The sequence below is a fragment of the Nuphar pumila genome, chromosome 2 (genome assembly GCF_984573655.1).
Source record: "Nuphar pumila chromosome 2, dmNupPumi1.hap1.1, whole genome shotgun sequence".
In the NCBI taxonomy this organism is placed as follows: Eukaryota; Viridiplantae; Streptophyta; class Magnoliopsida; order Nymphaeales; family Nymphaeaceae; genus Nuphar; species Nuphar pumila.
The window spans coordinates 18,328,874-18,353,704 of NC_143250.1; the positions used below are offsets into that span (position 1 = coordinate 18,328,874).

Consider the following 24,831-nt stretch of genomic DNA (forward strand, 5'->3'; position numbering starts at 1 on the left):
TAGCATGAGCTTATCATATTTAAAAAAAAAATTATTATCCTTTCTACTATGCGTTATGTTTGGTATCTAAGCGTGCATTACACTGGTGCCAAAACCCAACACAGACTCCATTGGGTAGTTTCATGGATAATTTCATTACCCTCAAAAGCAAGATTACACCTCTCATCACGAGAACGTGATGGTTCACTGCATCCCTTGATTCTTTATGCCACATGCTTAGTTTGTCTTTTTTATTTTTCTTGATGCATTGCTTAATGTTTCTTACTAGTTCTCTAATTCATATTCATATATGTCTTGCTCATATTCTTGTCAAGGTTTTCATATTTCTTTTGTGCTTGCGCATGTGGTTAGTCTTGTCAGATAGTCTTGCTTGGTGGCTGCCCAGTTTCTTTATATAGTGACTGGGTACACGTTTGTGTGTGTGTGTGAACTTACATGCGTGCATGTATTTTTGTTAATTTTTGTGAAGCTTACTCCTTTATACTTTTGCATGTTCTCTTTTTTCTAGTCAGCTGACAGTTTTTCCCTACATACAGCTGGTACTTTTGGGGGACTCTGGAGTTGGCAAAAGCTGTATTGTTTTGCGCTTTGTTCGTGGTCAATTTGACCCAACATCCAAGGTAAAGAATTATGTTCACAGAATTCAGGCCTTTTGTTAGTGCCTTATTGCTTATAGTTAAATTCAAGATCAGAATGTGTTTTCTTTAATGTTTTGTTATAGATTTGCATATGGTTGTTTGCCTGTTTGATTATGTTATTTACTTGAGTTTCAGGTTACTGTTGGTGCATCGTTCCTGTCACAAACCGTTGCTCTTGAAGACTCTACAACAGTGAAATTTGAGATATGGGACACTGCTGGTCAGGAGAGGTAGTATGATCTGCAACTTTTCCTGATACTGCAGTCTTTGTACTCTTTTAGCTTAGAAAGAAAGTCTTATAGTTCCTTAGAATAGTAATTAATTTCCTTTTCTTTTTATCAATTGGAGTCAATTAGGTATTGTATTTGGAAAAAAATGATACAAATGTTTTATTTGGGCATCTTCATGACTTTTTATTTTTGCTTCATGAACTGCAGCTTTATGCAAGCCTTTCGAAAATTGTTGTTTGTACAGATAATTGATGTTCCTTTATCAGGTATGCGGCATTGGCCCCTCTATACTACCGTGGAGCAGCTGTTGCAATTATAGTGTATGACATAACAAGCATGGATACTTTCCATAAAGCACAATATTGGGTCAAGGTATATGCAAGACAACCTTAAACCATTCATTACATGTGCTGCTTAAGAGCCAAGAAAGTCTGAAAAATATTTTGAATCTTGTAAAATGCTTCAATTAAATGTGGAGCTTTACAGCTATAGCTATTTTAGTGTTCTTTTTTGTCACTATTTGTCATCCTTGAACTAGTGAACCTTTATGAGGTTCAACTCCTATGGAAAGCAATGGAGTTGATAATGATATTGAGAGTCCGATTCAGTTAATCCATCTGTTAGTGCAGTGTGAAGTATTGACCTGGGCATGACTGAGATGGCCAAAAACTGATCTGTCTTGGCTGGGACATTGTCATTTGTTTTGCTCACTTTCAGTTTTTGACAATTTTGTTTCTCTTGTTTTCTTCTTGCAACTTCTTCCTGGATGTGGGAACGAGACATGATGCAGATACACTTGATATCATATGATAATTCTCAAAAATTAGGACATGGGGACATGGCCGTACACACACAGATATATGTATTATAACTAGGAACATTAAATAATGAAACCATGGTGAATTGAAATGTAATGTAATTGATGACAAACTTCGAAAGAAAAAGAATGGAAGTGAATTCAAAATAAGATCATAAAGAAAATGGATACAGTTAATGACACAATGTTGACTGGGTACAAAACTGATTTGACTGTGTCCATGAAATGTCCTTGAGTGCCTGAATGTTGTATCGCATCGACACAGGATACACATGCTAAGTGAAGTGTTTGTGTGACAGATTTTTATCATTAATTCACTTCTCTTTTGCTTAAAAAAAAGGGTTTGAAAGCCTTATGAGAGCATCTAAATGTTAATGAAGAAAAAGACATTTGACTTCTTCCAAGTGTCTATTTGGACTAGAGTTGCCAGTCGAGGAAGTGGGAGTGGTAAGTGTTTCGGGAAGCGAGACACTTCTAAAATTTTAGGAAGCGGGAAGTGCGGGATGACTTAGAAGCAAACCCGGAAACACAGGACTACTTAGAAGCGAACCGAGAATCCTCTCGGAAGCGAGAAGTGAAGCAACCTAAGATTCGAGTGGGAAGTGAATAAGAATCAAAATTTTCCAATATTGGGCAAAAGAAAAATTGTTAAAGGCTCCCCCCCCCCAAAAAAAAGGAAAAAGAAAAAAAGAAATTTGACGTCCTGATATTGGGAAGCGATCGGAGAAGCGAGTGGGAAGCAAAATGGGAAACATGCTTCCCATTTAAAAGGGGCTCTTCCTCACACGTTTCGAAAGTGACACGTTTCACACTTCCGAAACGCCTCTCGGGGAAGCACGCTTCCCCTACTGCTATAGCGTTTCCGGTAACCCTGATTTGGACGACCATTTAGTGGCTTGATATAAGATGGATGTAGAATATTTCCTTTTCTGGGGCTAGAGATTTCTTTCAAGTGTATTTAAAGGGTATGTGGGATTGAAAACTACGTGAGCTGCTTCCTAATAGCTGGAGGTAAACATTTTCTTAGTCTTATCCCTTATTTGAATTAGGTTTGCGAGCCAAATCTAATATCTGACTCTAGGGCTTGATGAGTAATTGACTGTGCTTGAGAAAGCCCAAGCTGATCTCACTTGATTTCATTGATTCAATGATTCTACATATGTTAGCTGTGCCTTTCTTTTACTTTCCTGTTATGTTCTTGACGAAAAGAATAATGCTTTTTAAGTTCTCCGATACCAATCTGGAGGCAATGCACAAACACAAGGAAAGTTTGAACCAAATCTAAACACGGTACTATCTGCTGCTTCCCTGTGCTTGATCCTACATTCCAAATTTTCTAGCCGAAAGTTATCGGTATTTACGGCTCGGATCATCTTGTTAGTGCTGCTCACATCTCAAGAGAATGAACCTTAATATCATGAGTGTAGATTGATCAGCTTGATGTTGTCAGAGTTACAGTTAAATCAAGATAAAACTTAGAATTTTATGGGGAAAGAAAACACTCTATTTTTCATGAATTTCAGTCTCCTTGATGGGTAAAGAGGCAGTCCTTTATATATGAATTTCCAAGATGACCATGTACCCATATTCATAAAATTCAAATGAAATTTTATGTGGTACCATTTTTTTTTGGGTTCTATGGTTCTTTATCTGATAAACTTCACCGCGTAATCTCTTCCCGTAAAAAGGTGCATCCTAATAATTCATGTTGCAGGAAATTTTCCATACTCTTTCTGAAATTGAAGGATCCTTTTATTTAACAGGAACTACAGAAACACGGAAGTTCTGATATCATTATGGCTTTGGTGGGGAACAAGGCTGATCTTCATGAAAATAGAGCTGTTTTGGTTCAAGTACGCATCATTATTTGTAGAGTTTTCTTTTCTCTGTGTGTGTGCACACGTGCATGTGGTTGTGCAAGATGTGCATGTGCATGTGCATGTGCATGTGCATGTGCGGGTGTGAGCACACATGCATGCGTCTGTGTGTCCACGCAGGTGCATGTGTGTGTGTTCATTTTTTACTTGTTTCTTAACACATATGAGTTGTGTTTGCAATTGAAGGATGCTGTAGAGTATGCAGAAAAGAATGGAATGTTCTTTATTGAAACATCTGCAAAAACTGCTGATAATATTAATCAGCTTTTTGAGGTAAAGTTTCAGTCTCTTATGTTTTATCTCTTGTTGATTCAAGTGGATGTATGAAACATATCATACAGGAAAGGTTATCGCTATTGATCTTGTGATAGACTTGTTAGGTTAATATTTTCTCACTATAACTGTACTTGTCTGTGATGATTTGATTATTGTAAAGCTATCATTTTCATGAATCTTTGAATAGATGTGTCAATGAAGTCAATTAGATGCAAATTCCATTCAAATGTTCTCTCCAGAAAGCAATATGCTCAAGCAATGAACCAAACTCTGTAGAGCATGTTGTAACCCGAACTATCTTAGTTTTCTACCATATTTGTTGACGCAGGAAGCTATCATACTATCAGCTCTATACTTATTGCTACTTGCTTTTCCTTCCTTTTTTTAATTTTTTGAGACCAAAATAAAGCTTTTTAAAATTGAAAGGCAAAAATGTCAGACATGGGAAAGAGCCGTGAGGGTGAGACATTGCTGGCCAAAACGGTTACAAAGACAGAACAAGAAGCAACCTACACAAAAAAAGGCAGACCAATAGTTATAACTCGTAATTATCAAGAGGTGGGCAATGCATTGGAGCTCCATGGATCATGAGTTGAATTAGTATGTAAGCTATGCAACAACGCAGAAAACACAAGCCGCCCATCTGAAAGTGCTTATATTTAGTTTGCACTTCTTTTTACTTCTTTTGTGTAGTGGGACTCAGGGAAAATAGAATCAGACCACCTCCTTTTAGTTAGCAACTTCATGAGATAAATGGGGAAAGCCAGACTTCAGTTGGGTTACACCCGCAAGGTTGAGCTGCCTGGAGAACTGGAGCTTGCTTGACTCTACATAGGCTATGGATGCACATCATGCTTGGCTCAGTATCATTCCTTCCAGCTATCTTATTCAACCCAACCTGGTCCTACTTATTATATTAAGGACCTGGTTAATGCTCCATTTTCTCTAAAGCTGCATACTCTATACTGTGCAAGGAACTTTGATGCTACATACTCTTTATTATGTATGTATTTGTATCTTGTCTCTGTTAATTGTACATAACTCTCATGTTGTAAAAGCGTGTCTTTGTCATGTCTTGTACCAGAATCGTGTCTATATGACTAAGGAGTCTTCCTCAGTGTATATCAGGTAAAAGTTCACATAAGAACCTGATTCAAAACTCTTAATGTAAAAGCAAGAAAACATGAATATCATCCTAGGCTTAAATTCTTTAACAAAAATTTTAAATTATTATGATTACAAACATTAAATAATAAATCCAAATTAAAAATTGAAATGTAATGCAGTTAATGACAATACGCAAGTAATACAAAGATTTGCATATGATCGAGTATAGGTTGAGGAAGGTTGTCATGATCTCGGAGAATCAATTTGGTTTTGTGCCTTGTAGATCAACTATGAAAGCTATACTTCTTCTTAGACAACTTATTGAGAGATATAGAGAGAAGAATAAAGATTTGCATATGGTTTTTATTGATTTGGAGAAGGCATATGATAGAGTACTTAGGGATGTTCTCTGGTGGACAATGATGACGAAATGTGTTTCTCTCAAGTACATTAGTATAATTAAAGATATGTACGAAGGAGTAGTAACCAATGTCCGCACTTGTTGTAACGCCCCAAAATTTCGAACTTTATAATTCCTTTAAAGTAGTTGAGAAATTCTTTTTCTTTACAGAGTTAATTTTTTTAAAATCAGCGGAAACAATTTCTTTAAAAGAAAAGGGAACAAGTTTGACAACTTTGGGCACGTTAGCGGGAGAACAAAGATTTACTATGGACGATTTGCAATAATACTTAGGAAATCATTTCTTCTATTAAAAGAGAGTGTCAGATTTGTACAAAATTTGGATTCCCTCCAGGAAAACTGTAACAAAAACCAAAATGTCCAGGAGAAGAACTACGAGCAGAAACAGTGGATCTTGAAGTCATCTCGCAGTCGCGTCATCGCCTGTGATGCACCTATTCGTCACCTGTACCCATGAAATGGGTTAGTTTTGCGAAAAACTAGTAGGTGAACACAAAAACAGAAAGAACTAAATTAGACATAAATAATTTATGCAGCAGGTAGTAACGTGCAAACTAAGCAGATAAACTGGAGAAACAAGATAAGTACAACAAACTGAAAGGTGAGCATGCTTAATTTAGTTATTACTTGTTAACCGGCCATGCGGGTACATACATGGCACGTGAGTCGAAATAGCCGAGTGCTCATTATGTTGAGTATTTTAAGATACCTCGGTTGTCTGACTGAATCCTACTCCTATGGAGACGACCGATGGTCGAGAGAGTAAGTCCCCAAGGCCTGATAGGGATGCATCCAACTTCTGCAGAAGTGTTAGGCTAACTATTGTAGCCTCAATCCCCCCTAACCTCCGATGACTGGGGAAGACGGGTCTTTTGCCCGTAAAAAGCCATAAATGGTCTGTCCATCGGAGTTGGTACCCTTCGTCCTCTCTCTTGACGAAGCCAGGATGAATTGAGCGTGACGGGGTTTTTTAGCCGTCGCCTCATTCTTCATGCTCTGGTCCATTAGACCAAAACGAGCATCTTGCCTATGAAGGCGATCCCATCTTTTTTTATATGTGTTTTCCAACAACGTGCACAAAACATAAATCGATGTCATAAGACCATCTCATCCAACCATCGTAGTACTAGCATGCCTCGCATGATCAAGAGTACACTACGAGGAAAGGGATATAGGTCCTTAATAGGAGCCTCAAGTGTGTGTTTCGCAAAGATATAATGTTTTTAAAAGTTATTTTTAACATTCTAAATCTTTCGAAATGATCAACAACTTGCCTATATATGGCATGTGATTTTCTCGAATCTCGCATCCGATGATGCAGTGTCTGGGTGCTATGCACGTTTCGACACTGGTCTTTGGTAAATGGGCTTCGCAAAAGAACCCATCACCAAACAACTTGATCTTGTCCCAGATCAAGGATTTTCCCAAAATATATCGGGTAAAATAGTGGAAAATGTATTCCTCCTGAAATACGCTGAGTCGATGGCAAGGCAAAAACAAAAGACAATAATGCGAAAAGCAAGAGCCTGGGCGCGAAGCGCGATGGCAAACAGAAACAGGAAATGCGAAAGCAAAGGACAAGGATCGCGAACCCGCGTCCTTGAATTAAAAGACAGTAAGTAGTAAATACGAAAGCAAAAGCCTGGGCGCAAAGCGCGACGACAAACAGAAACAGAAAATGCGAACGCAAAGGACAAGGATCGCGAAACCGCGTCCTTGAATTAAAAGACAGTAAGCAGTAAATACGAAAGCAAAAGCCTAGGCGCAAAGCGCGACGGCAAACAAAAATAGGAAATGCGAAAACAAAGGACAAGGATCGCGAAACCGCGTCCTTGAATTGAAAGTGTACTTATCTACGTATATACATATAAATATGTAATTAAGTCCTTTCAATCTTCAATTATTTAAGCTTGATTTAATTGTTTAAGTCCTTGTGCAACTTCTCCTACCTTGGGGTATTGCGAGGAAGAAGTCGTCTACGAGCGTAGGTGATCGTTGGTTTAGTTCGCGGGGCGCGAATGAGCTCCGTTGCGTAATACTGCAAAAGTATGTTGTTTAGCATGCATAAAACGAATAAGGATAGGGAGAAAACTCGATTTCTCCGCAATTAAATGCAGGGGTCATTGGCCCCTAGAGTGATGAAAAAGAACGGGGTAGGGTCCAATGACCCATGTCGTTAAAGGAGATAGGTGCAGGGGCCATCGGCCCCTGCCGAATATAAGTAAGAGGGGCAGGGGCCTTCGGCCCCTACTGGGTTTTAAAGAAAGGAGGGGTAGGAGCCTTCGACTCCTGCTAGGTTTTAAAAGAAAGGGGCAGGGGCCGATGGCCCCTGCCAAGGAAACGAGTAGGGAGAGGGAGCGCAGGGGCCAAAGGCCCCTGTCGAGCCTTTGCTCAACAGAAAAAAGCGACAGGGTCAGAGGCCCCTGTCGGTCAAGAGAGGGGCAGGGGCCATCAGCCCCTGCTGGGTTTCCAAGGGGTGAGGCAGGAGCCGAAGGCTCCTGCTTCCTTTCTTAAGGGAAGGGTAGGGGCCATCGGCCCCTACATGTAAGGGAAGGGCAGGGGCCATGGCCCTTGCCGGAAAAGTAAAAAGGGCAGGGGGCCCCCTGCCTGCTAAAAAGATGAGGGCAAGGGGGGCGGAGCCCTCTGCTTGCTAAAAAGAGGAAGGCAAGGGGGGCAGAGCCCCTTGCCTGACGGAAAAGGGAGGAGGAAGGCTCGGCAGGGGCCGCCGGCCTTCCGGCGAACCAGAGGAAGAAAAGGGGGGTTTACCTGGGCTGCCGAGGAGTGGTGTCGTGAAGGGGGGGATCGCCGTGAAGGGAGTTCACCGGAGAGGGAGAGTGAGGGAAACGAGGGGGAGATGGAGTCGGGGGGGGGGGGGGGGGTCGTAGCAGAGACAGAGGGGAAAGACGAGAGGTGAGAGCGAGAGTCGGGGGTCGGGGGAGGCTCGTAAGCCCTCCCCTCTTGCCTTTTTATAAGGAGGGGGGCGAACACAGGGCCCGCCCCCGATGTCGCCGGAGATCCCCCCCCCCCCCCCCCCTGTGGGCTGCTAGCCCCTCTGAAAAGGGTTTTCGAGGGGCTGGGCACGGGTTGGATCCGGGTTGGGTTTGGACCCGACCCGTGTCCGATAAATATTTTTTTTTGATAAAACTGGGTTTTACACTTGTGGAGGGGTGACAACCTATTTTCCTATAACGGTTGGGTTACATCAAGGATCTGCATTAAGGCCTTTCCTATTTGCTATAGTGATGGATGAGCTTACGAGATCAATTCGTGAAAATGTGTTGTGGTGTATGTTATTTACTGATGATATTGTTTTGATTGACGAGTCTAGAGCTGGAGTTAATACTAAGTTGGAATTATGGAGACAAACATTGGAAGCAAGAGGTTTTAAGTTGAGTAAGAGTAAAATAGAATATATGGAATGTCGGTTTAGTAAGCAACGAAGTAGTGATGGGAGTGTAGTGAAGCTTGGTGAGCAAGAAATACCGGTGGATGACTGTTTCAAATATTTGGGATCTATCATTTAAAAGTATGAAAAAATTGATGGAGATGTAAATCATAGGATAAAGGTTAGGTGGATGAAATGGAAAAGTGCAACTGGAGTGTTGTGCGATCGTAGAATGTCATTGCGGTTGAAGGAAAAGTTTTATAGGACGACAATTAGGCCCGCTTTACTATATGGTATGGAATGTTGGGCTGCCAAGAGACATCATATTCAAAAAATAAGTGTAGCTGAGATGCGTATGCTTAGATGGATGTGTGGAAATGAAATAAAAGATAAGATTCGAAACGAGGAGATACATAAGAAGGTAGGCGTTGCATCCATTGAAAGTAAGATGAGAGAGAATCGTTTACGGTGGTTTGGACATATTCGGCGAAGGCCTAATAATGCTTCAGTTAAAAGGATGGAGAAATGGGAAAATATATTAGTTAAAAGAGCTCGGGGTAGGCCTAAGAAGACTTGGATGGAGATAATAGGAAAGAATATGTATGCTTTGAACCTCACCGAGGACATGACATTGGATAGAATTGGAGGAAAATGATTCATGTGGAAGACCCAAAATGATTTTCTTTTTTTGTTCATATCGCCGACCCCAATTGTTTTGGGATGAAGGCGTAGTTGTTGTTGTTATTGTATGCAAGTAATACAAAATCAGCAATTAAGATCATAAGAAAAAAAAAAGATTTAAGTTACAGACATGGTGTTGATCATGTTTGGCATATGTTTGTTTGTGTCCATGAAGTGTCATAGTGTTTGGTGTTATGTGGGGTTGATACAGGACATGCGTGCCAACTGAAGTGTCCAAGTGGCATAGGATGGTCGAATTTTCAGTTAATCATGTTCAGTTAATCATGTGCGACTTTGCACCAGTTTTTATCTATCAGTTGAGACTTGAGAGCCTAAAAATACTGAAACTCCATATCTTGTTGCAGAAACTATGTATTTCTCTCATGGCAGTTGAACTCAAGCTAGAAAGCAATTATTATTTTTGTTACTGCAAGGTTGCCATGAAGATTTTCTATGGGTTTGGGCAGACAATAATAAAAGAAGTTTTGACTAATTTCTTAACCAGTAATGAAATATGCGGAAAAATAAAACAAGAGCCTCAAGGGGCTTCCAATAACACAAACACAATGGGCACATGCACAAGTCCATCAAGGGACAATACAAGGTGCTAACATAGGCGATACAAACAACCACTAAGGGCAATACCATGCATTAAGTCACAAAAGCAAGATTAAAAATAAATAACATTTTATTTATAATATACTCATAAAATGAGTTAGAATGCTTTAGAAGAGCATTGAATAACAAGAGGGGGGTTTATCCCTATTTATATACAAGCGGTAGTCTCAAATAGAGTTGTTGGACTATTTCAACAGCTCTATTGACTAGTCAACTCTATGTTGACTAGTCCGAAAAGAACCCAAGTGCTCTATTTGGTCTTTGACCAAATAGTCTCGATAAAAACAAAGAAGGATAAAAAGAACAAAATAAAGTAAAAGTACCAATGGGCACAACTTGTTACAAGCATTGAAATAACCAAAATACCCCTAATGGGTACTTACTAGGGGTGGCAATCGGGTCGGGTTGGCCAGTCAACACGACAGGTTGGCGGGTCAGCATACCTCAACACGAACCCGACCCGTTTATTAAACGGGTCGGCTGTGGCAAACATGAACCCGACCCATTTATTAAACGGGTAACCCGACACGACACGGTTAACCCATTTAATAAACGGGTTGGCGGGTCGGTTTCGGGTAAGTAGGTAAAATGGTTGGTGGGCAGGTTGGCGGGTGGGTCGGGGTCGGGTAAACGGGTTGGCAGGCGGGTTGGCAGGTGGGTCGGGGTCAGGTAAACGGGTTGGCGGGTTCGGGTTCAGGTAAATGGGTAAACGGGTCGACGAGCCACTACCGGGCAGTGCTCCAGTCCCTGCCGCCCATCTTCGTCGGGAAAGCCGACCGGCTCCACCAGATCGTCACCATCATCTCCGAGGCCGCGAAGCAGTCGCTGAAGAGGAAGGGGCTCCACTTCCCACCCTGGCGGAAGCCTGAGTACATGCACGCCAAATGGCTCTCCCCCCTATGAGCGGACGAAGCTGAGCCCCAGGGCAAAGAGGAGAAGGCCGCCACCACCATCGTCGTGAAACCCTCTGGTCTCTCTACCACCAGATTTTTTGACGAGTTTGAGTTGCGCTTTAGCAACAATCTCGGTCAGGGAAAGGACGCCACCGGTGGTGGTGGTCAGATGAGAGTGGTGGTGACAGAGTGGATGCTGCCGGCGATCAAGCCGAAGAGTGCCCATAAGGAAGGCAAGATCGTCTCCAAATTAGCCTCCGTTCTCTGAGAGAAACCCTAAATCCCTAATCAAGTATTCAAAAGAAAAAATGATCCAAAGGTAAATGGGTAAAAGGGTTGGTGGGTCGGGTTTGGGTAAACGGGTTGACCCACCCGCCTAACCCGTTTATTAAACGGGTCAGTCGGGTTGGCATACTCCTAACACGAACCCGACCCGTTTAATAAATGGGTTAGGCGGGTCGACCCGTTTACGACACGAACCCGTTTAAGCCGAACCCGAACCCTCCTAAGAAGCAGGTTGGCGGCTCGTGTCAGAAATTGCCACCCCTAGTATTTACCTATTACATCGTTATAAATACATATATAGACGTATGTGTATATATACATACAACTTAATACTCTCCCTTAAACTTACAGTGTGATAACCAAAAGTTTGAAAATACAAGTCCTCGAAGGTCTTAATAAAATACAAGTCTTCGAAGATCTTTATTAAATACAAGTCCTCATTGATAATCTTCACCAAATGCCTTCATCGGCTATCTCCATATTCATAAAATGATGCATCCAAAATAAAATTTATTTCTCATATCATTTTTAAGAACATGCAAAGAGAACAAAAACAAATGTTCCAACTACACAAGGGAAGATATCCTAACTAAATAGTTTTAAAAGAAAACGTTTTAACAAAATAGTTAAAAAATAGTTTCAAAATATATTTTAAACAAGAATAACACAGATTAAAGTAGATGGATATATATATATATATATATATATATATATATATATGAGGATGGTTAAGATTCCCAACAAAATATAAAGGTACTATAAACTACACAATTTTTAAAAACGAGTGAGATATGCACCTTAAGCAATAATTCTAGAAATATTAGACAATCATTAAGAAAGATAAGAAGACCATACCTCGCAGAGAAATTTTATGAAATCAAATTTCGACAATCATAAACCCAAAATCAACATATTTTTCAAGAAAATATAGACATTGATCATAAGAGAATTTAATCAATAAAGAACGTATAAATTATCAAGAAGAGATAAACAATCATATATTAATAATATCCTAAATTTTTAGAAAAATACTTCAAATAAAACAAATCATCAATTTATACTAAAAACAACATGCATATAAAGTATAACACTTCAAAAAAGAACCCTCAAGAAAAGAGGAATTAATTAAATTTATGCATACAACAATGTGAACAAGATAATTAATACGAAACATATATATATATGTAATATTTTTAATGCACATAGTAATAAATGAGAGCAATCTCATAAATCACAACCCATTAGAATTCACTCACACAACCTAGAATAGGTTTAAGTACAAAGGATCAAATAACAATCTTGTGTGTGTGTGTGTGTTATCAATGAAATGCATGGAATTTTATTAATAAATATTTTTCCATACAAGGAAAAACAAGTAATAAAAGTTTAGAAATTTCATGAAGAGATTTTAAAAATTTCACATAACAAAGGGAATGATATTTGCAAATCAACACTAATTTGAGAAAATATGAAGAGATTTAAAATCACACAAATATCAAGAAGTGATATTTTGCAAACCTCAACAATAGTTCGACCACCACAAGCCATTACCTCAGTAAACCTCAAAATTCAAGTGTATCAACTACTAGAACAAGTGCACAATCACAATGCCACTTATAGGCTAAACAAACACACAAAAAATGTAAATAACCGAGTGCACATAACTTACCACGTTAAAAAAACATCTCTTGTCTACATAAAATGACACTCAAAATTCAAGTGGATTAGTTACTAGAACAAGAGCACAATCACAATGTCACTTATGGGCTAAACAAACACACAAAAATTGTGAATAACCAATGCACATAACTCACCATATTGAAAAACATCTCTTGTCTATATAAAATAACATTTAAATAAGAGGCATAATACATGCCTATCCCAATCCCCTGCCCAATTCTGCGCACGCGGTCTAAGCATATCCTCAAGTGTATGTATCGTGCGCTCTGTCTACCCGTCAGTCTGTGGGTGAAAAGTCGTGCTAAACTTCAACGTGGTACCTTGGGCTTTCTGCTACTGGCGCCAGAAACGAGACGTGAAGAGGGGGTTTCGGTCTGACACAATCGAACGTGGTACCCTGTGAAGTCTAACTATCTTATCCACATAAATATGCTAGGCTCTACAAGCTCTGACTCACCCTGATAAACAAAAATGAGTGCTCTTCATCAATCGGTCTACAATCACCCAAATGACATCATGCTGACGATGGGTTCTTGGCAAACCCACGATGAAGTTCATCGATATGTCGTCCCACTTCTACTCAAGGATGTCCAAAGGCTGAAGAAGTCCATCAGGTTTCTAATGCTCGATCTTTACCTGCTGGCAAGTGAGACACCGAGACACAAACTCTGCAATATCTTGTTTTATCTCATTCTACCAATATGTCCTCTAGAGATCCTTGAATATCTCATTCTGGTAGAACCAAGATGGACATAATACTTCGACCTGTGGGCCTTGCTCATCAACTCCTCCTACAGTGCCTTCGGAACCCACCATCAGTCCTTGAACATAATAGTCCCATTCTCCTCGTGATGTAACTGCACACCTGATTTCTGGGCACTCACGTATAACCTCTCGAAGTTCGGATCGGCCAACTGAAGCTCCTCAATACAATCTATAATCTTAGGTCGTGCCTTCATCCCAACACATAGGATGTGTCCGGATTCGTATGCAAACGACTGCCACTTGACGAACTCTTCAAGCAAGTTCCAACTCTGACCAATCAAGCTGGCTGTCATGACTGAGGTCTTCCTGCTAAGCGCATCTACCACTATATTCGCCTTACCAAGATGGTAGGCGATGGTGAACTCATAGTCCTTGAGGAACTCTAACCACCTGCGCTGCCTCAAATTCAAATCCTGTTGTGTGAAAATATACTTGAGTCTCTTGTGGTCAGATAGAACCTTAAATTGCTCCCCATACTAGTGGCGCATAGATCTTCAATGCGAAGACAACTGCTAACTTCAAGTCATGCGTGAGGTAGTTTTTCTCGTTCACCTTCAACTGTTGAAAAGCGTGCGCGATGACCTTCTTGTGCTGCATCAAGACACAACTCAGGCCGGTACTCGAAGTATCGTTGTACATTATGAACCGTCTCGTCCCAGAAGGCAAAGACAATACTAGGACTGAGGTCAACCTCCTCTTTAGATCCTGGAAACTCTCCTCGCACCGAGGTGACCAAACAAACTTCACCGTTTTCTATAAAAGCCTAGTCATCGGAGTAGCTATACAAGAGAAGTCCTGTATGAATTGGCGGTAGTAGCTCGCCAATCCTAAGAAACTCCTGATCTCTGACATTGTCTTAAGTTGCTCCCAAGACAACACTGCCTTAACCTTTGGCTAAATCCACTTCTACTCCCTTTTTTTGAGATCACGTGACTAAGAAACATCACTCTATCGAGCATAACTCACACTTAGAGAACTTAGCATACAACTTATGTTCTCTTAGTATCTACAACACGATTCACAAGTGCTCTCAGTGCTCCTTCACGTTTTCAGAATAAATCAGGATGCCATCAATAAACACTACAACAAACTGATCTAGCCACAACCTGAAAGCTCAATTTATCAAGTCTATAGACGCTGCAGGGGCATTAGTGATTCAAAAAGACATCACCAAGAACTCATAGTGCCTGTATCTGGACCTAAACGCAGTCTTTGGGATATCCTCAGCCCTGATCTGCAACTGATGGTACTCTGAACGAAGATCGATCTCGAAAAGCACCTTGCTCATAACCCTTGGGAATCTAGGCTAATAAGATGACATAAGGTGTACACATAACTCACTTCAACGGCTAATCCTAACCCAATAACAAGGCCAAAAATAAAATGATACATCATATAAAATTCTGTGATATACAAATCAAATGCTATAAAAAGGTGATATGGGCTTACGAAAAACAAATTTCAAATGAGTGAGTTCATATAAAAGAACCGATTTGAAAAACAAAGTTTTAAATCAAAACCAATAAAGGTAGATAGAATATAGAGTAATCATATGCAAACAAGATGTCAATTGCTAATTTTTCATAAACCTTGTGTAAGCAAGGGCAATCAAGATCACATCAATAACAATGAGCATGGCCAATATAAGCATGCTACATAGAGAAATATCTCAATATAGATTAAAAATCAAGAGCCATTACGAGACAATAATGTCATATAACATGAAAAAGGTCCAAAACGCATATAGAGATTCTCAAGGAACCATATAGAAAACCAAGAGTATGCACAGGTACAACTAATCGTGGATACTTACAAAGAGATCAAAATTCATGTATATGTAATAATCTAATAACTTTAAAGCCACATATCCTATACAAAAGCTATAAAGAATCACATAAGATATGCATAGGAACACCGTTGTTTCACATAAGATACTAACATACCTAAAATATATTTTGAATTATCATGCTTACGCAAGAGCCAATAAAACAATAACTCACTTAAAAAGAGATTTTAAGAAAAAACTCTAATTTTAATTTAATTTGAGAACACATCTATTTTTTTAATCCAAAATACCAAAAAGAATTTTGAAATGACACATAATCATTAATGACACATAAAAACATGCATAGACATATGTCCATGACACATAAATATGAAGATTATATACCATTAGAACAATCTCATGAGAGCATACAAAACATCCATGAATGATGACTCAAGATACAAAACCTACAAGAATTTAAAAATTCTTAAGGAGTACATCTCAATGAAAGCACCACATAGAATTCAAAGAACATGCTTTGACACGTGCATAAAGTCACCAATACTCATAATGGCGTTAAGAAACCCAAAATAAATATGTATACTTTGAATGAACACGTACCATAGAGCATACAATTATATATATTTGTTTTAAAAATAATAATAACGTAGAGAATTTATCATAAGGAGCTTAAGATTAGACTACGTATGAGTTAAAGAGCCATTAAAATAATATTTCATTAAAAGACATTTCATAAAAACTCTAATTCCAATTGATTTAAAAAACACATTTTATATATCTAAAAAATAACCATAATGTTTTAAACAAATTTTAAAAAATATATCATAAATACCTTTTAAAGATTAAACAAGAGATACATACCAAAATACGAAAGCCTCTAGTTCAAGCCATATATCAATCCAAATTTTCCTTTCGAATCACGAACTCGGACAAGATACCAAGATAAAAAATCCCTCGCTCTGATACCATGTAATGAAATATGCGAAAAAACAAAACAAGAGCCTTAAGGGGCTAACAATAACATAAATACAAAGTGCACATGCACAAGTCCACCAAGGGACAATACAAGGTGCCAACATAGGCAATACAAACAACCACTAAGGGCAATACCATGCATTAAGTCACAAAAGCAAGATTAAAAATAAATGACATTTTATTCATAATATACTCATAAAATGAGTTAGAGTGCTTTAGAAGAGCATTGGAGAACAATAGGGGGTTCCCTCCTATTTATACACAAGTGGTAGTCTCAAATTGAGCTCTTGGACTATTCCAACAACTCTATTGACTAGTCAACTCTATTTTGACTAGTACAAAAAGAACCCAACAATTCTATTTGGTCTTTAAGCAAATTGGAATGCCCCCAAAATTTTAACCTTAATTATTGTTCAAATATTGAAATTTTGAGACAAATTTTTTCTTTTTTTTGATAAGTATAAGTAAATCAGATCTTATAATGCGAAAACAATTTTAAAAAATGGTTAAGACTTTGGGCGAGGTTACACTAAAGATAACAATCAAATTAAAACAAAAAGATCATGTATAAAAACAACATTTTAATTCACGTACAATATAAGACTGAAATATGAAGAGTTTTAATTTCATTTTCAATTAGAGTATAAAAACAACATTTCAGTCTATACATGATCAAGTACTTAAAACAAAAAGATCATGTCTACCAAGATTGTAGGATAAGAGTGGACCTTCGAGGATGCAACTCGACCAGTCCTTCGCTTCAGGTAGTCATCATACTTTACTTGTATTACCTGTCTGCCATAAAATGAGGTCAAACTCGCTAAAATCTGGAGGAACAACCCAAACTCAAACTTAAAGAAAAATGTATCAAGCATTTAAAACTTAAGACATGATATATTATTCATCTATCATCAAGTGACAGACAAGGGGACAATATCCCATAAGTCATCCATTCAAGCATTTAAATATAAGGTATTTAAAAGCATTTCATCACTTAATGTTTTATTCAACATGAAGTCACATCATAAAGCATAATTCATATGCATTCAAGACATACAAGTCATCGTTTTTGAATATATACATGCATCTAAGACATTCTGGTCATTGCATCATTTTCACATGCATTCATAACTCTTATAAACAATAGGGCAAATCATATTTAACCATGCCAGCGTGAAACACATGCACATACTTCTTAAATAAATCAGTTAGATATTCATGATACACATCAATCATGATACATAGGTGTGATATATTCAAATGAGACAATCATAATGCAATCATTTGCAATAAAACTATTTTGGCATGATGTATCATTCACCTAATAAGTCAACCTAGTCATTTGTAGGTGTGATGTGTTATTCACCTATATGCTAACATAAACATCACAATCATAACCGCAATCAAGATCTAAAATCAATAAGGATCTGATTCTCACATCTGAGTTCAGCTTATAATCATGCTACAAAAAAAACCTAATCTATAGATCTATGATTGGCTATCCCAATCAACTCAGAAGATCATCATAATTCATCATAACACTTCATTTAATTATAATAAAAATTTACAAGATCCACGCCGGATCACTTGGTCTAGGAGATATACAACTTTACAAGGAGTTAGCGCCCTATATGGATGGTCTGCCTGGTCTTGGATAATGCACTTCTTCACAGGAATATGCCGTCTTCGCAGGCTACCCACTCTTGAATAACGCACTTCTTCACAAAGACTTACCGCTCTTGCCAGATTACCTGATCTGGTCATAAACACCCTCACAGAGAATCCTTTGAGAACAATTCTTCAATGGGTACCATATCCAGTAAAAACTATTGTCATACATGAATCAATACAATTGACCACTGTCAGGGTCGATAGCCAACAACACAGGTACAAGCATGTATAAAATCAATATGCATCACATCATACATCACTTCATATGATATTTAAATCATAAAATTATACATTTAACCAATAAGGTTCCATGAACTATAGTCCACTATTGAACTTAAACATTTATTGCATGCATTCATAATTTCACATCATGTGACATATAAATCATATCATACAGAAGAATATGATCCTACACATTATGTCATCGCCACAGGGAACATTGTATTTAATAAATTGAACCTCAATGCATGCGTAAACAAACATGAATTCTATGTATGCATACATGAACATGCACATTTTATAATATGAAGCAACTAAACTTCAACATACGTAACTCCTACATAGTTCGAGTTATGCACACAGGATTTAAGTCATATTCATATTTTTCACCACATGAATCGATATATCACCTTAGATATAATTGCGTAAGAAAGGTAGGTCAAAATCACTTTTGACCATCCCACCATACATCATACACACGTTTCTCAAGCAAATAAGACATACAAGTTCAAAATAATTTCTAACATTCGGAGTGCATCGAACACGACTTACACGTATCCATAGTAGTTATTGTTAATATATATATATATATATATATATATATATATATATATATACACACACACACACACACTGTAAAACCCGAAAATTTTTGTTACAAAATATTTTAAAATATGCAAATTGGGCCTAGATCCACATTTCGGATCTAGGACCCATAAAGGGGTAATTAGGAAAACATGATTTAATAACATTAATAATAATAAATAGATAAAATTTTAATTTTAAAATTTATTTATTTTTATTAATCCGAGGATCCACAGTTGGATCCATTGGGATCCAACTTGTGGATCCGTCTCGTTGGGGGTCGGGTTACGGGTCTCGGGTCCAGACCCGAGCCGCATCCTGTACAGCCTTTTAAAGAAAAAGGGCAACCCGATAAGGGTTGCCCGATAGGTCTGTAACAGAACAAGAAGGGGGCAGGGGGGGGGGGGGGGGTTTACGCAGGGCGTAACCAACCCAGCGCCCCTCGACAAGGAAGGGGGTCTTGGGGTCGATAAAGGGTGGAGTGGAGAGGGGTCTCGCCCTCTTCACTCAGCCTCTTCTCTCTGGCTCTCTCTCTTCCCCCATCTCTCTCTATCTCTGTCAGTGTACACACGCAGGGGGAGGGTCTTGTCGCCAGCGAGTTTTGGCCACCAGCAACCACCGAAGGCCGCGACAAACAACAGCCACACTCCCTGTCACGGCAGCAGGGAAGGGCGACTCCAGCCAGCTCGGTACTCCCGCCACGGCAGCCCCTGATCGCCGGAAAACCAACGAAATAATGTACGGTGCTCCTTCTTGGAATCGGGGTGAGGAATCAAACGTGGGTTCGATTCCATGAGTGGATTGAGGGGAGGATTTGGGGATTTGGCTATTTACCCCATTTCGAAAACCCAAACGATTTGGGGATTTACTGTGCCTAACCCTAAACCGAAACAAATCCAGCCCAAATCGATTTGGGGATTTTCTTGCCTAACCCTACCCTACAAAATCCCTAACTCAAACCGATTTGGGGTTCGATTGTGGTATCGGATTAGCCCCAGTCGTGGGGTTTCCGATTTCTTGAAATGGATAACCCCAAGTTTGGGGGATTTCTATTTTGGAACCGATAACTCAAATCTAGGTTGTTTTTTAATTCTGTTTAGGTATACAACTTAGGGCATGAGGTTTCTTTATCATGATTATGCATAGGATGAGAACAAGAAAGGTGAAATCTGAATTTGGGGGTTCTCGATTTATTTATTTTTACCCCAATCTGCCGAGTTCCCAAATCAGCCCGATTTGGGGTTTTCTTGATTGTGAATCGTGGTATATGCTTATGATGAAAAAAAAGTGAAGGGCAGAGTGACTGATATTCGCCCCTTTTGAAGTTCTCTTGTCGTATCCCTGTTGAGTATTTTGATCTTTGATGTTTAGCAAGAGCATGTTGTTCCCTGACGAATACAGTCAAACCGAAATTTTTGATTTCAAGTCTGTTTCTATAACCGCATGAAATTTTCTGTACTTTTGTTGGAAATCTTGATTTCTGATTCCCATTTACTTTTACTGCTTTTATTTGGGGGTAGTGTATTCTTGGAATAATTGAATGACCTTGGATCTGGATTGGATTCGTGTTAGGGATGCACATCAAGAACGTAGATATATATTACTTGTTTTCTTCTTGTGGCCTGTCTGGAATCCACTGTTATACCGTGACATGCTGACTATGCACACGGTTTCATTAAGTGGCACATGCTTGCTCTTGTGTGCAGCTTAAACTCGTAACTGTAGGATACAGTATGGGATTCTTGAATCATAACTTGAGTTGCCAGTTATATCTAATAGTGTTCAATATAACCTGCTTAAGAAGGAAGGACGTGAAATCTGAAATCCAATACATGACTTCCAGATGAGGTTTGCTTTTGCTGTTTCCTTTTTTGGGCATTGTATTCTTGAATAGGAGTCCAGGTAGTCATTTAAATTGCTGCGTATTGGTTTAACAGGAGGTGTGTGATTTCATGTTGACTGATATGAATCAGTTTGTACCAGTCCTGAAACTGGTCTGGATTTAATGGATTTTTGTGTATGATCAAAATACTGATCTGAATAAAGGAAAATTTTTGGAACTTAGTATATGGCAAAGCTTACACTTCTGCCCGGTAATTGGGTAAACGTTGTTTGCATTTCATAATACTAGTTGTGAAATCTGGAATGTGCTCATGTCTCGGATATTGATGTTTCTTCTTGAGCATGTATGCTTGATGGATATGTGAAATGGTACATGAACACTCACACCCTCAAAGAAGACATGGATTGGTTAATACCCGTATGTGATATAAGTAACACACATATAGTGGAAATGCATATGATTGATAAATGACATGCATATGGTTGAGTTATATTTGCATGAGTGCATATGTTTTTGGCACTTTGGCTTAGTGTATGAATAAACACTACTTCGGTTTTATTGTGTGATGCATCGATGGCCTAAATGGACCATCATCGGCCTGGAGAGCCGTGGGTTTGGTTTTCTTTCACATATGTTTTTAACTGCATCACTTAAACCACATAAGATGGTTTGGTACATTACTACACTGTTCTAGTTGATTATACGGGCTGGAGATCCGTAAGGGTCCCTGCAAGGGAGGATGCAGGGTTTTCACTTTACTTTTGCATATGGTGTTGCAAACTTAAAGAATTAACTTTAATAAAAAGAATAAGAACAGTGTAATATACATTCTGGGATATCTCATCTGGAGTATGAGAATCTTAGATATCCGGTCTTGGGGAAACTGTGAGGATACAAAAACTCCGTGTGCTGTAATTTGGTCCCCTGAACCCGATATTGAGGTTCTTTCTCCTGACCACGGTTTTAGGGAGAGTCCGTCACTTTACCCGGGAGTGGTGTGTTTGACACAGCTGTTGTTTATGGTACCAAGGAAGTGACACTTGTGGGCGTGGAGTGTCCTTTGTGTCCCCGACATTAGATGTGGAGGTCTAATGTTCCGAAGGTAATTCGGTCGAGGACTAAGTTGGAACCCAGTAATAAAATACAAATTGTGTGTTAAGCTACCCTGAGAACTTACTTGACCTCGGGGTTTGTACCCGTTTGGTGTATCCGCGGGCAACAGTAATTAAAAAGAAGAACTTAAAGCTGCGTGCATTTAATAGGGCATGCATATAGAAAGATGAAACTTAAATAAAAGATAACAGAAGAAATCATGCACTGCACATAATCATGCATTTTTCTGTTATGCATTAGATCATGCATGTTTGAATCATTCTTGATATCATGACATGATTTGGTGGTAGCATATGATTTACTTCTTGAAATCATGCTGCAAGGTTTGGTTATTTAGTTCCTGATATATGGTACTGTTTTATTGTTCTTGACTGGTGAGCATATGCAATTGTTGGTAGTTATGGATATTTGAATGTTGCAAATGTTATATCTGCACTCACTCAAATCACTGCATAAAATCTTATCCATGTTCTTTGTCTCACCTGGTTTCTTTAGAAGTAGCTGTGCTCAGAATTTCGGTTCTGACACCCTACTTTGTTGGTTTTTCACAGGATACGGTGAACAGTGAAGTTGGACATGCATCTGAGGATGGATGAGAGTCATACTTGAGCTTGACCGCTTCAACAGAGGACATAGTGACTCTTTCTTAAATTCTTCTTGCTTCTTTCCAGCTGTTGCTTTATTTTCAGTTGGATAAAACCTTGTCTTTGAAATTTTCTCTTACTCATAAATAAAGGAATTTGTTTGGTTCTTATGGATGATGGTTGCAACTTCGTTTGTGGTGGTTGGGCTATCCAATGGAAATTGGAACTGTGAGGACCCCAGATCTCTGGGAAGGTTTCCGCATTGAAAAAAAAAATATTCTGCATTTTTAAAGGGTATGGATTGGGGTCGTTACACACACACACATATAAGTATATATATGTGAAATACCCGATAGGGGTATTTTAGTCATTTCACATAGTTTTTTAGAAACAACTATTTTCATTAAATAAGATATTTTTTTTATTTAATTTTTTCTTTTTGTAATTGCTTTTTTATTAAAGCATTGGGGGTTCCACATATAGTCGTTGGACCCCCAACGGTCATAAATATGACCGTTGGGGGCTCCAACGACCATATGTGGGAGCCCCTCAATGGCTCCCACTTCTTCTCCTTTTTGTATAAATAGGGGGTTCCCCTCTCTTGTATATGGCTTTTCAAGCCTTTATTCAATAAATTTCATATATTTTTTTATGTGTTGCCTCTTTGAAGGCTTCTTGTGTTGTCCCTTAGTGGACTATTTCTATATTCCCCATCGTGGATTTGTGCTTGTCCATTCATTGGACCGTGTGAATGCATTAAGCATTCTTGTTATACCTTTCCGCGTACTTTCTTACATGGTATCAAAGCTACGATTTTTTTTAGATTTTGAAAAGCTTTTGCTTCGATTTTCGTGCTTCATTTGCAAAGGTGTGTTATCACCTTGTTCTTGCAAGGAGTGTTTCCTTACTTGGCTAGGTGTGTTTCATCACTTGCCAAAAGAGTGTTTTATCACGTCTCTATCAGCTACAAGGGGATTTGGTTGGAAAGGACTTGAGCAACATCCTTGTATTGTATTCTCTCTCTTCTCCTTGGAGTTACTTGGCATGTATTTTTATATTTTTCAAGTATTAGCCCATGCATTACGCATGAGAAAAACACTTGTTTTTCTTTATCATTGTATATATATATATATGTAATCATATATATATTTTGTATGATTAAAATAAAAAACAAAATGTATGTTTTTGAAATTTTTAGTATTTTAATCATCGTTGAACTTGTTTTAAGGAAACAAAAAATATATATATATATATATATATATATATATATATTATGTTTGAATCTCAAAGCTTTTTCGAAAATAACTCTAATATATATATGTATATATATAATCATGAATTATTAATTCTAGATGGTTCGTCAATCGTATTCTTATCTTAAAATAATTTGATAATGATGTTTATTTCATAAAATATATACATGCTTAAACTTGCATATATACTTAAACTTGATTGGAAGCATGTCTTTTGAATGAGACATGTGACTTTAATTTTTGCATGAGTGCTTTTGATCTCTCTATGAGAATGTATGCATTTGGTCTCTCATATGGTTTCTTTTATCTATTCATATGCTTCGGTTAAACTCTCTTGTGTTATCTTTTGTAATGAGTATTTTTGTATATTTCATTACAATTGATAATTTTAAGATGTTTTTTTATAATACAAAACTAATTCTTAGATTAATAATGCTTGAGAATGATCCTAGATTTTTGTTCATCTCTAGTTTGATTTTTGGATGTCTTGAATACATTTTATAAAACTCAATTTTCTCTAAAAATGTGTCATACTCACATAAAATAGATTGCATTATGAATAAATGATTGGCATAATTTCGTAGCCTCTATATAAATTGTTGGATTATCTTTCAAGTATTCATGATTAGAAATAATTATGTTATAAGAGGTCCTTCTAAAAACTTTATATGTATTATTTGCTTAATATTTCTTGTTGTGTTTGTCTCATAATATACTTTTTTAACTTCATTTTGAAGAATTGATTATGTTAAGCATGATCCATGTTTATGCAAAATTGTTGTCATAAGGCATATTGTTGTGCATATGATTGCGCTTTATCTAAAATTGATTATCTACCATTATTGAATCTTTGATTTAACTTTTTCAAATCGACTCTCTTTATAAAATCACCTATTTGAAAAATGATTTTCGCAAATGCTTATTGCCTTCTTATGGCATTTGTATTGTCCATCACAAACTTGATATAATGCATCAATTTTCTTGGTCTTATTATTATTATAGAGATGTTTGTTGGGGTGAGTTATGTGTACCTTGTGTTATGTCTTTTTAGATTGTCAACTTGTAGTTTGACTCTAAAAGACATGTTATATGATCTCTGATTGTGAGTGCATGGTATCACTCGTTTGTT

At 38.1% G+C, this 24,831-nt stretch overlaps 1 protein-coding gene across 1 annotated transcript in view; it reads left to right on the plus strand.

The window, feature by feature from the left end:
* The window catches only part of ARA6 (Ras-related small GTP-binding family protein), a 52,859-nt gene that overhangs the window by 6,487 nt on the left and 21,541 nt on the right, over nt 1-24,831 (plus strand). The window contains exons 3-7 of the mRNA XM_089995380.1: nt 537-620; nt 774-868; nt 1,135-1,240; nt 3,449-3,538; nt 3,749-3,835. Coding sequence (XP_089851506.1) covers nt 537-620; nt 774-868; nt 1,135-1,240; nt 3,449-3,538; nt 3,749-3,835 — 462 coding nt within the window. The remainder of the gene's footprint in view (nt 1-536; nt 621-773; nt 869-1,134; nt 1,241-3,448; nt 3,539-3,748; nt 3,836-24,831) is intronic.